This window comes from Eleutherodactylus coqui, chromosome 12 (genome assembly GCF_035609145.1).
Source record: "Eleutherodactylus coqui strain aEleCoq1 chromosome 12, aEleCoq1.hap1, whole genome shotgun sequence".
Taxonomy (NCBI): domain Eukaryota; kingdom Metazoa; phylum Chordata; class Amphibia; order Anura; family Eleutherodactylidae; genus Eleutherodactylus; species Eleutherodactylus coqui.
This window is the reverse complement of record NC_089848.1, coordinates 27510774-27524393: the sequence shown is the minus strand read 5'-3', so window position 1 is coordinate 27524393 and position 13620 is coordinate 27510774. Positions and strand designations below refer to the sequence as shown.

The following is a 13620-nucleotide window of genomic DNA, read 5'->3' as shown; positions in this document are numbered from 1 at the left end:
GGATTCAGGTAAGCGCTGTGCGGTTTTCTTGTTTAACCCCTGCATCGGGGTTGTCTCGCGCCGAACGGGGGGGCTGTTGAAAAAAAAAAAAAACAGTTTCGGCGCGGGACAACCCCTTTAAGCCGGGCTCACACAACTGCATTTGTCAGCGGGCTCGCGCATCTCTCTCGTGCACCAGTGTGCAGCATGTTCGCAATGACATGTGTACTTGCTGCGTGCCACCAATCCCCATACACTATCTTGGTGTGTATGCATGCGTGATATGCATAAAGATAGACCATACCACGTTTTTTTTTATGCATGTATTTTGCCTGGCTTAAGTGATGGGCAAAATTAAAGTCTATGGAATATTGCTACTCCATATTATACTCGCAAAAACTACGCGGGTAATATGCAGTGAGCATACCGTTGTGTGAGCCCAACTTTAGGCTGGATTCATACGACCACATTCGTGTGCGCAAAATTTCCACATGGAATATGCAGAGGCTAGAACCCATGCAGCATGCTCTATTTTCCTGCGTATTTGCACAGGGAAAGAGAACATATTGTATTCTTAACACTAAGGGCGCCTACCCACTGGCGTTTGCGATTTTCGTGCGTGAAAAACACAGCGTCTTCCGCGCGTTTTGGGCGCGTTTTGCGCGCGTTTTTTGTGGCTTTTTCGCGCCTTTTCCGTTAATTTCCATTGACATTCATGGGTGCATTAAGAGAAAAATAAGGACACATATGCAACTGACAGTTCCTATGTTAAAAATTGCAGCTGACCGAGAAAAAAAACGCAAGTGGACAGGAACACATTCTATCCTAATTGCTCTTCAGAAAAAACGCAAAACGCAAAGAAAAAAAAATCGCAAGTGGGTAGGCGCCCTAAGGGTTCCTTCACACATCAGTATTTTTCATCAGTATTATGTGAGTCAAATCCAGGAGTTTCAAAAACGCCTCCTATCCAGCCAGTATAGTTGCATTTCTCAAGCATTTGCAAGTGTTTCCCAATTGGAAACCCTGCATTGTGTTTTCCAGCCTAATTGAAAACAATGGGCAATGCGTTCGCCCCAAGATAGGACCTACCGCAATTTTTTTCCAGCACCGCGATGCAGGAAAAAAAAAAATCGCTCGTATCTACGACCCCATTCAAAAGAATGGGGTTCATAACCTTGTGCATCTTACAACGCACAAATCTTGTGTGATTTCCTCGGCCGTGTGAAAGCGGCCCAACTTATCACATGAGCCGTCGCAGTAAACACTTCCCAGAACTCCTTCTACAAGAAGTCCCTTTAAGTCATGAACTATTGATTGTTGGGCCGCCGTATTATCCATCTGGGGCGGAGGTTTGTAACCTTGCCGCGTGGTAAAGGACGGCCGGCGCGGTCGATTCTTGTATTTGATCATTCACTTATCAGCCATTTATTTTGAAGAGAGATTCCACTTCTTTATAGCAGATTATTGCTTTTTCCTTCCTTCCTTCCTGCCGCAAATTATTTCAGGGAAAGCTGGCAATCCAGCTAAGAGATACAGATCAATATTACTGTTTGTGGTTATTGTCGGGTCGACACTGTTGTTATGAGCTTTTATATGCTTTGTATTATATTATAGGGCATAGCTGAACCGGACAAAGTAACGAAGGCAATATGTGGATTGGAGCAGCCAGAAGGATTAGCACATTTGGAATGATTCAGTTTGTAAATAAGCCGACCTGAGGATGGTTTGATCACTGTTAGGCTTTAGTCACACGGCGCTGCGATTTTCGGCTCTATCGCAGCCGAAAATCTCATGAATGAGAGGCAGCCGCAATTCCTGTTTTTACACCGCAGCCCAGAATACCGTCCGGATCGGGGAAAGAGTTTAGCTCTGCTAAATTCCCTCCCCCTTTTCTCCCCGTCTCCGCCCCTTGCTGGCTGCCGGCAAAGGGAGGGAGCAGGTTGGGGCAGGAGCTTAGCAGAGCTAGTGTGCTAATTTCCCACCCCCTTCTTTTGCCGGCAGATGGCAAGGGGCAGAGAGGGGGAGAAAAGGGTGAGGGAGTTTAGCAGAGTTGCTGCTGAACAACCTCCCTCCTCCCTTTTCCAGGCAGCTCTCATAGGCTCCCATAGGAATCTATCGGACTGGTCGGCATAATTCGGCAAAATATAGTTCCAGATTTATCTTTTCCAGTCAGCGTAAAAGCGGCTGGCCCAGGATCTTTTCTGGCCGACTGATTTTACGCACCCAAGAATCGCCCATCTGAACAAGGGGATTGGAAACCAATGCTTCAGATGATCGCGATTTTCGGGCTGGCGTTTTATCGAGGCAAAATAGCCTTAATAAAATGCTTATGTGAAGGAGCCCTTACATATATATCAATGGACAGCAAAAAAATGTGTCTAATGACCCAAAACTGTGACTACTGTACAGGTGGGGGGCATTCAGAAGGTTTTACTAACACCATACATGAGAATTCTTTACTGTAAGAGCAGTGAGACTATGGAACTCTCTGCCTGAGGATGTGGTGATGGAGAACACTCTAAAAGAATACAAGAGGGGCTGGACGTCTTTCTTGGTTATGGGAAGCTGATCCAGAGATTTATTCTGACTCCCAGATTTGGAGTCATCGGGGTTTCTTCTTAATTCTGAATTATTACTGTAAAATAATAGGTTGAACTTTATGGAAGTTTTTCAAACCTACTAATTATGTTACTATTTACATAGAGGTCCATGCTTTTTCTTATTTCTAGTCACAACATAATTTAGATTTTTATTTAACCCCGCCCATACGCCTCAATAAAAGACCACATACTGATGCATGTGCCTTTTTAAGGCGCTGGTATCCCATGCTAGGGAAAGCGGGTGCTCAGCTGTCTGATGACGGCCATGCACTTGCTCCAACAGCTTTCATTTTTCTGTAGCACTTTGGAAAATGAAAGCAGCAGCCTGATTGGTTTGGACAATCTAAGCACCAGTTTTTATACTTCTTTCTAATTGGGCACATTTACTAATATTGCCAATGTGCTGCTTTGTTTGTATCATTGCAGTACAGCATGTAGTGCAGCACCACCTTACTAAGCCACTCCTCTTTGGCAGTTTGCATAGGAGTTTAAAGTTTAAAGAGACTTTCCTCAGGTTAGGCAATGACTATTTCAGATCTGTAGGGGTCCGCTGCTCAGGAATCCCGCAATTAGCTGTTTGAAGAAGCCAATCATTGCAACCTCATTTCATGTGATGTCACATTCATCAGTCAAATAGCTTTCGAGCTGTGCAGTCCGATTCAAGTGAATAGAATTGAACTGCTATACCAGGCATGGCCACTATGAAGTGTATGACGCTGTGCACAAATACGCTGGTGAGACACAGGCCTAAAAATCAAGCTCGTGCCATCATATTTATATCTAAATTTTGTAACCTGAGATGAAAGGTTGCCCAATGTTGCTGGAAATAAATGGGGCGGTTGCTATAAGGTGCTGCATTTAGAGCTGGAAGGTTGGAAATAAAGCAGCAGCTCCTCAGTGCCTCCCATTGTATTGGTGATAGTAAATAATATGATACTTTAACATCTTGATCTATACAAATCTAGAGAACTGTGAGGGCAGATTGCTGCTTTTGGAAATCTGTTGTCAAGGTGTATCCACATGAGTAAAGGTGGCCTTACAGCTTAGCTATCAACCGATTCCACCCGAAACCCCCCATACACATACATGGCCAGCATACTGTTCCCAATAAGGAGATGGGAATAAGCCAGTATCAGATTCTTATGGCGGTGGCTTATCTCCATTGGTTTGTTGAAATCCAACTTGCCGAATCCTTCTCTTTCTCCAACATCTACTGTGGCAGGAGACCCCAATATACAATAGATGGTCAGCTGATCCCGCCAAATCAGCGGTTTGGGACAACATTATTTTGTGATTTATATAACCACCTTAAGGCTGGGTTCCCACAGGGCGTATTGACCGCAGCGAAAAACAGCAAGATTTCTGCCAGGAAAGCGCTGCTTCAAAACCTGCGGCACTTAGCCGCGGATGTTGGAGCGCCTTGGCCGCACACTTTTCCATTGCGGCCGGCGCTCCTATAGAGGAGAATGCAGCCGCAACGGGAAAAAAAAAGAATGGACATGCCGCAGCCAGCAAATCCGCAGCTCCGGCTTCTGCCGGCTTTGCCGCAACGGATTCGCTGTCTCGTGTGGACGTGATTTCTGAGAACTCTCGTCCACATGGCTGACTAATCTCAGGATTAGTGTCCGCAGGCGGACTTGCCATGGCAAAATTCCAGATGGAATTTTCACAGCAAATCCGCCCTGTGTGAACCCAGCCTAAAAGGGTTATCGATCCTTTAGCCAATTAAGGACCAAGCACAGTAAATTTTTGGCACTTGGTTGTAGGCTTTTATTTAGGGGTATATATTAAAAATATGGCGTGGGATTAACCCTTTAATGCTACAGGCCATACATTTATGTCCTGGAGGTTTGGGATTTGTATAGAGGGGATCAGGGGTCGATCACCCTCCATACAATGTGGGTGCCGGCAGTTTTCTACAGCTGACACTCGCCTACAACAGCTCTGATTAGCAGCACCACTGATCGAAACTGTTAACACTTTAAGTGCAGCCATCAGTTCTGACAGTGGCATTTAAATGCCCTGATTGATGTTTGGGGTATGCCATGTGGTTGCCAGGACAGCTGGAGGCCCTCTGGAAGCCCCCAGGGCTGCCACTGCAAATTACCTATCAAACTATGTCTTTGGCGTAGCTTCAAAGATTGCCTGTCACATCAGATATTACATCATACTAAACCGGTGAACGTTGTCAGAAAAAAAATAACACTACAATTGTGCTTTTTTAGTTCCCCCGTCTCTAAGAAAAAATGTAATAAAAGCAATCAAAAAGTCGTATGCACCCCAAAATGGTACCAATAGAAACAACAGGACGTCTCTCACAAAATGAGTCCTCGCACAACTATGTCGATGGATAAATAAAAAAGTGATGACTGTCAGAAAACGGCGGCAGAGAATAATGTAAAAAACTAAAATCTCTTTGGGAAAAAATAAGAGTACGACAACAAAAAGAAGCCAATATAAATGTGGTATAGTAATCGCACGGACCTCTAGAATAAACTTAGGTGATCTTTAATGCAGTGTGTGCACGGAAAAATGCAACTTATCGCGCAAAACACAAGACAGCTACGTAGATTAATAAATAAAAGACTTATACATTATTAAAAGTGGGGGGGGGGGGACAAAAATAGAAGAAAAAGGGCATGTCCTTACGGGGTTAAAGCTCCTGTTCCTGAACTGTAGCAGTAGTAGGTTGGATCCTCAGCTGTCAGTGCTGCTTCTGCTAGTTGACCCGCTGATCACAAGATCGCCGGGTGCTCTCTGCCAAGGCAGAGCTGTAGGAACCTTGCAGATCACAATCGGCTCTGTTAGTGACTACTGTCACTGCACAGGGACATTTTCCCTTTAACTGGAGCTCCTATAGATGCTATAGTATGAAATAAAAAAAGACAACATGAATGACCCCCAGAGATCTTATGACATCATTGGGGGACATAGATGTTAAAAAAAATTGTTGTATATCCTCTACTCCCACAAATCAACCTGCAGTCCAGACCCGCTGCTTGACAGAGCCACATGAGATGCCATACACATTTTACATAGCTCCAAATCTTATTCATAAATCTGTTACACCAACCAGTTCTCATTTATTTTTTGATTTAGCCTACAGCACCACCTAGTGGATGTTAGTGGTATATAGCCAAATTTGAAATAACCATCACAAATTCTCTGGTGTAAAAAGATTTTATCAAGTCTAAGCAATCCAATGTGAGCTAAATACATCAGTAGCGCACATCTCTATACAATCTTGACCCCCAAATTAATGGTTCTTGGGCATCCGCGAACTGCAGTCAGGATGAACTATTAGTCACGCTGCTGCAAGTTGGGCTATGCAGCAGCATTCATGAACTAGTCTGACTCCTCCCCCTGTCTCCTGCTCTGCAATGCAAGGACTTTAATGCAGAAAATGGAGTCTGGCTATGAAGCAGCATTAGTATACAATTTTGTACTTCTGCAAACATCTTCAGTTGCATCCACGTCTTATGGACACAAATACAATTGAATACAGGAAGCGGATTAGCAGAGAGGTTTCTGGGCTACTGGAACGCCCCAAGTGTGCCGCCTGGCTGATGTATGTTGTCTTATTTCCTTTCTTTCTTCAGAGATCCCACTCTGCTTTCTCTCTGATGAGTGAAGATGCGGCAAGTAACCATGCTGGGGTCCAGTCTAGCACCCCAGATCCCCGCAGAAGCCACAAGAGAAGACTCAAAGAATCAAGACCCTCGGCGTTACCGAGCTGGAAGAGTGTAGACAGTGTTTATGATTCAAGTAATCTATATTTTCCATACTCTTAACTACTTCTTCGTAGATTTCCTCGTTGGTCGAAACATTTGTTTGGGTTTTGTTATAACTCACAAGATTCAGTTCAGGGATCATTCACATCTGAACCGGATTTCCCCTAAAAAACATGAAGTATCACATTATGTAGCGCTATTTCATCCTGGCAAAACCGACAGAATGCCGGATGGCTGGATGGACGCCGAACAGATCCCATTACAGTCCATGGGACCCTTCTGTTCAGTCCCTCATATGACTGTTCTGTTCGGTCAGGGATGCTGTTTTCCCACTCCCCGAATAGAGCAAAAAACGGAAACCCCGAACACTGATGTGAATGGTCAATCAATGTAGCAGTAATATACCATGCTGCAACAGAAGATATCTGTAAGAGCACAAAGCATCATATACAACGAACTGTCGCAGTCCGATGGAGACAGATAACGGGGGAGTGCAGCCAGAGCATAAGAGGGGCCTGGACGCCTTTCTTGAGCGATACAATATTACATGTTATATCACTGAAAGAATTTTTTTCCCTTAAATGGGGAAAATTCACTTCTACTTCATTATTTTTTTTTTGCCTTCCTCTGAACCAGAGGCGTAACTTGAAGCTTCTGGGCCCCAATGCAAAATCTGTAACAGGGCCCCCAACTATAATGCTTTATTCATAGTACTGGGCTCCCTATATGGAAGGAGAGAGCTTATGGGCCCCCCTAAGGCTCCTGGGCCCGGGTGCAACTGCATCCCCTGAATCCTCTATAGTTACACTTCTGCTCTGAACCAATATTGGGGTAATAGGCTGAACTGGATGGGCATGTGTCTTTTTCTGCCTTTCATCCTATGTTATGTATGTCTTAGAGTAGGGGAACAAACCTCTCTAAATACTAGATTTAAATACGAGATCTGCGCTGCTCCTTTGGACAAAGGTAAATGGCGGTCTTATGTACATATCAGAGAGCAAAGGCAGATGTGAAGGCACTTAGCTAAGATCACCAGTCGTTGCCAATGGCGATTTCAATGCCCCGCAAGAAGCTCGCTTTTGAGTGACCCTCGAGTAAGGCGGAGGCGCACCTGTAATGCTGCTATACACTTAGTTATAAGCTCTTTTGTTCCACTTCCTAGTGAGTAAATTAAACAGTGTGGGATGTTAGCATGGTTGGCGGTGGTTCACTAACGGCGCACTATATTTTTATTCCATCTGGTTAACAGGTGATCTTAGCGGAATGTTTTTATATCTGCCTTTGCTCTCTGGTTGCACACAAGACCTCCATTTACCTTCATCCCATTTCACTGAAGTAGCGAGCAGGTCTTGTATTTTGGTATTGCATCATATACCCAATGCTGCTATCCAAGGAGTTCAGGAACCTCATCCAGGTGACGTAATCACTAGATCTGTACATTTAGTAGCACTGGCACAACCGGATGCCGTCATGCCCGACAACACATAGCAGTGGCCATAATATATAATACAAGGTATCATACAAGCTATATTGACGAAACAAAAAAAGTTATGACCGCTAGTACAAAAGGGAAATGATTTACTGGTTCTTAAGGCTAAAATTAGTCATGTCACTAAGATGTTAAAAATGGGCTTAAGGTGCGACAAACATATTTACACATCAAAAGAAAGAAAGAAACCCTGGGATTGCATTAGGCTTGTATAAACCACAATTCAAAGAACAAATTGGCCACATCGGGCAAAAAACAAGCCCAAGGTTACACCCCAGACTAAAACTTACTAGGGCTAGATTAGAACTACAGGCTTACCACCCATAAAGTGTTGTGGGAGAGCAGGAGCCGACAGATAGGCTTGCCACGGAGAATCGTGGTAAATGCGCAGCATGCTGTGAATTGCCACCCACGAGCGGAGAATCGCAATGATTCTCCGCTCGTGGACCGGTGGGGGAAGTGCTCTCCATAGCAACGCTTTCCCCGTGGCCGGATTATCGCCGCGGGGAACGCAATTCAAACCCTCCCGTGGACAGGCAGCCTTACAAGCATAGTGGGCAGAATTCCTTTACGCAGGTGCTGACGTCCGCTGTCGATAGGATGTCATAACGCTGACACCAGTCACAGGGATTGGCCATCGGTCCAGTATTCAATGATCCTCTTGCCATGTGGATTGGTAAGATACATTACCACTCATGAGAGGTGCGTCCTTCAGTGGTGGTGATTTTTCTCTATCACGCTATTGGTTGTTGGGACAACTTTCTAGTACCCCAAACTTTTTACAAGACTTGCCAATTATGTTGTGCCATTCTAATAGCTCCATTCCCTGGAGACCATCAAGCATTGGCAAAAAATGTTGAAGTGGGGGCTATAGTTGTGTTTTTAGATCAGGCTCTAGTGATGAGTGTTTAGCCTGCAGCAAAACCCCTTAGCTCAAGTACTGGTTGTGAATAGAGGAGAAGACCTTTGATGAACTTATAATTAGATGGCTATCTACTATACAAATAAATATATATATATATATATATATATATATATACACGTCTAGTCCTCCCGTGACACTCAATGGCTGGATAGCCCGTAGTTTTAATCTAGCCTTAGTAGGTGTTAAGAAGTTCTAAGAAATGCTAAGTTTTAGTGAGGGGTGTAACCTCGGGCTTGGTCTTTGCCCTCAGTGGGCAATTTCTTCTTTGAATCGGGAATATATTTACAACAGATGTAAATCCAAAACCAACGATAAAAGTGACATTTCTGGGAGGGTTTTTCCAATTTTAATGCAGCTGTTAGGGGGTTAAGATGGCCACTTGTATTTGTAATTTTGTTAGACTAGGATTTAGAAAATACCATAGAGGAGAATGTTTGTGTCATGCTCCGCCCCTTCGGGCGCCGTACTAGATAGAACACAGTGTATCAGTTTAGTCCGAATGATGCTTTAGGGAGTCCTGCAGGCCTTGCCGGCCATGTGGAATCTACAAAGGTTAGTACAGTACATATTGCGTAGGGTCACTTTCAAAAGCATACATGCTGGTATTACCAGAACTACTGCCACTTTTATTTCTGCACTCTCCAAGATGGTGCTTATGCCCAATGCTAGTGTGGCGAACATCAGCTGAGCAATTTTAGAAGTGTGCAGTGTTGGAACTATGGAGTGGGACACTGGCAGAAGGGAGAAAAAAATTCCAACTGCTGCAAGATATTGCATCTTCAGAAACACAGAACCATATATGTACTAAGAACGTTGGAGTCGCATCCATGTAGTAGTTCATAAACAGCCAACTAAACATTTAGGTTAATATTCAAACTATGTGAGAGTGGTTTCACATCTGCGTTCGGGGTTCCAGTTTCCCGCTCCAATCGGGGAGCAGGAAAAGGGAATCCCTGTGGCTGGACGGCTCTGTCTTAGGGCAGAACCAAACAGCCCCATTGACTATAATAGGGTCCATTCGCTTTCCGCTCAGCTAGCCGGTTTTGCCCAGAAGAAAAAGCGCTGCATGCATTGATTTTTCTTTCGGTATTTTGTGGCGGATCTGAGACGAAACCTCCGACCTCCAATGCAGATGTGAAACCACCCATACTAGCTGTCCATATATTGCTAAGTTGACCGGCATCTAACTCAGGCTTTAAGTTTAGAGATTTCATTTGTGGTTTGGGTTTATTTTTTGTCATTCTACAGTTTATTGGGGTCATAATTGTGCAAGTAAGATATTATTACACTCTTAGAAACATGGGATTTTGATACTATTGTCTTCTTTTTTCACTTTGTTCCCAAGGTCCATCTCCTGTTCTGCACAGTTCTGATGGGAACTGGGTAGCATTACAAAGCATAACTTTGCCTCCACCAAGAATGCTTGCCCAACCAAAGAGTCAAACGTTCAAATCCTTAGAGAACGAGTCTACTGTTGTCTCAGCGTATGATGAGATGGGCTCCGACAGCGATGAAGACGTTGATTGGAACTTAGCACTCAATGCATATCGAAGACGAGCAAGACAGATGTCAGATGACTCCTGCTACACAGACTCCCAGTATAACACAGAATGGGCTTGTAGCAACGATTATTATCAGCCTGTAACATCCCCATCATCTGGACTGTTTACAAACACTGAAACTGTATATTCCGACTCCGAAAACTCTTCTGTTAACTCCTTAAAGGAGAGTAGGTTGTCTGCTAAATCTCTATGGCCAAACAGAAAGGGCGCATGTGAGCAGATGCATAAGGAGCACACTTATGGAAAAATGGATATCAACTTCAACCCACAGTCCATTAGTATGGAATACTCAGACAGTAGCGAGGCGGAAAAAAGCCATGTTGATGTCGAGAAACGGTCAAGGAGGTGGAGGAAGAGCAAAGTATCCCCGGAGGAGATGGGAGAGGGGAGCAATGCTGTACTGAAAGTGCAAAAAAAGGCAATGGACACTAATAAGGTTTGTTTCGAAACTCCAATCTGTCATCAATTAGAGAGCATTCACACTGCGTTGTTTAATACGTTGTGTAAATATGTCAGGGGGTTCCGTCACAGCTGCCAAAAACAGCAATGTGATAGAAGTAGAGATGAGCGAGCATGCTCGGATAAGGCAGTTACTAGAGTGAGCATCGCTCTTCTCAAGTAACTGCATTCTCGTCCGAGCAGGCTCGGGGGGGGGGGCAGCAGGGGGAAAAGAGAGAGAGAGAGATCTCTCTCACGCTCCCCCGCCACCCCCCCCCCCCCCCCTCCCGAGCCTGCTCGGATGAGAATGCACTTACTTGAGAAGAGCGATGCTCGCTCGAGTAACTGCCTTATCCGAGCGTGCCCGCTCATCTCTAGATAGAACCAAACGCTAACGTTAACGTGCATTTTGTTTGTTTCCATTATATTTGGAGTATAGAGTAACGTGGCGGACTGCGCTATTCTATACTCCAAATATAACGGAAAGAATAGAACCCTTGGAAAATGGACACAGTAGTGGTGGCCGTATTACTGACGCAAGCAGATGGTTCCATTTGCTTCTGTTCGGAGGTCCTGTCAACAGGGCTGTTTTCATCAGCTGTGATGGAATCCCACGATGTAATCACACAGCATATGAACCCCTTAAGGACTGGGTGTTTTGGTATGAAAGGACCAGACAATTTTTAGTGATTTTACCCATTTGGTGGTTTTGCAGCCATATTTTTTGTTCTTCACTTACAAAAATTATTTTTTTTCTGTGGCATGTAGGGCTATTTTGTATATCTTTTTCACATATTTTTTTAATTTTCTTTGTTTTATTGTGGTAAAAACCTAAAGAAAACAATTTTTTAACATTTATTGTTGTTTATTTTTAAAATTAGTATATTTACACTAAAATAAAGTACAGGAATGGGTTTTCTTTTGGACATTTTGATATATAATTTGTATAGTCTTGGATTACAGGGCGCATATGGCGATGGTTTGGGTTGGCATCGGCGGTGGGTCATTTTCTTTTTTAAATATATATTATATTCTATAATTTTATTTACTTATTTTTGTAACTTTTTTAACATCCATGCCCCCCATGACATCATACTAGACCTCTGGGAATCATTCAAATTTCTTTTCTTTTTTTTATACTGCACACATTTTCATTGTAGCTGAAGCATCCATAGGAGCCCCGGTTACAGGGAAAACATTCCCCTGTAGTGACAATAGTCACTAGCAGAGCTGGTTTGGGTCTTCCAGGACCCTGCAGCTCTGAATTGACAGGGGGCAACTGAACATCACGTGATCGATTGGTTCGAATAGCGGAAGTCACACTTCTGCCTTCTCTCTTCCCTTCATAGTGCTTATGAAGTGCTATGCAGCCTGTAAAGGAAAAGGCAGAAGCTGTTAAAAACTACTTCTCCCTTCTTCTCTGGGTCCTCAGCTATCACTAACAGCTGAGAACCCAACCCAATCCTGGTACATTGCAGAAGACGGAGCTTTAATCCGCCATATTTTTACTATTGACTGGGATTAACCCCTTCCCGCCCCATGACGTAAGGGTACGTCATGGGAGAGGGGTACATCCCACAAAATGACGTACCCTTGCGTCATAGGGATAGCGCGAGATCATAGCAGATCTCACGCTATCCCGCAGCAGGAGCCGGCTGTCACTAGTAGCTCCCCGCTGTTGACCCCTTTCCTGCCGCGATCTAAGTAGATCGCGGCAGGGAAAGGGTTCACAGAGGGAGCGCTACCTCTGTGACTTCAGCCGTCTCTCACGATATAATCACTAGCCTGGTTGGTTGCTATGGCAACAGGATGCCAGATACCGGCGTCCTGTATTGCCATTGCTTAAGATCGCCTAAGAAGTCCTGCAATGCCTTATCGCAGCGATCATTAGTGCTGTAGTAAAAGTCCCTTAGAGGGACACAGATGGTGTAAAAATAAGAGCAAAATAAAGTACAAAAAATAAAAATGTAAAAAAAAAAGTTAAAAAATAGAGATGAGCAAGCATACTCGCTAAGGGCAATTGCTCGATTGAGCATTGCCCTTAGCAAGTACCTGCCTGCTCGGGAGCAAAGATTCGGCGGCAGGCGGGGAGCGGGGAGGAACGGAGGGGAGATCTCTCTCTCCCTCTCTTCCCCCCGCTCCCCCCTGCTGACTGTCGCAACTCACCTGTCACGCACGCCGGCAGCCGAACCTTCTCTGCCGAGCGGGGAGATACTCGCTAAGGACAATGCTCGATCGAGCAATTGTCCTTAGCGAGTATACTCGCTCATCTCTATTAAAAAACCCTTTTTTTATGCTTTTTCTCATATTAGCATAAAAAAAATTAAAAATTCCACATATTTGGTATCGACTAGAGATGAGCGAACGTACTCGGTAAGGCCGATTTCGCAATCGAGCACCGCGATTTTCGAGTACTTCACTACTCGGGTGAAAAGTACTCGGGTGAAAAGTACTCGCACTGTGGGGCGGGGCGTGGCGTGGTGGAGCGGGGGGTAGCAGCGCGGAACAGGTGGGAGCTCTCTCTCTCTCCCTCTCCCCCCCACTCCCCTCTGCAACCCCCCGCTCACCCACAGCGCCCCCGAGTACTTTTCACCCGAGTAGTGAAGTAATCGAAAATCGCGGTGCTCGATTGCGAAATCGGCCTTACCGAGTGCGTTTGCTCATCTCTAGTATCGACGCGTCCATAACGACGTGTACAATAAATTGAACATGCTTTTTATCCTGCACAGCAAAAAGCGTTAAAAAATGCTAAAAAACTGAGGCAAAATGCTAATTTTTAGCATTTTGCCTCCCAAAAAACGCAATAAAAGTGATTTTAAAAAACGTGTGTACCCCAAAATGGTATCAATAAAAACTATAGCTCGTCTCGCAAAAAACAAGCCCTCAGAGAGCTCCG

General features: G+C 44.5%; 1 protein-coding gene across 1 annotated transcript in view; it reads left to right on the top strand.

The window, feature by feature from the left end:
* The window catches only part of MYRIP (myosin VIIA and Rab interacting protein), a 398493-nt gene that overhangs the window by 316808 nt on the left and 68065 nt on the right, over positions 1-13620 (top strand). The window contains exons 9-10 of the mRNA XM_066584716.1: positions 6179-6344; positions 10070-10722. Of these exons, the coding sequence (XP_066440813.1) occupies positions 6179-6344; positions 10070-10722 (819 nt within the window). The remainder of the gene's footprint in view (positions 1-6178; positions 6345-10069; positions 10723-13620) is intronic.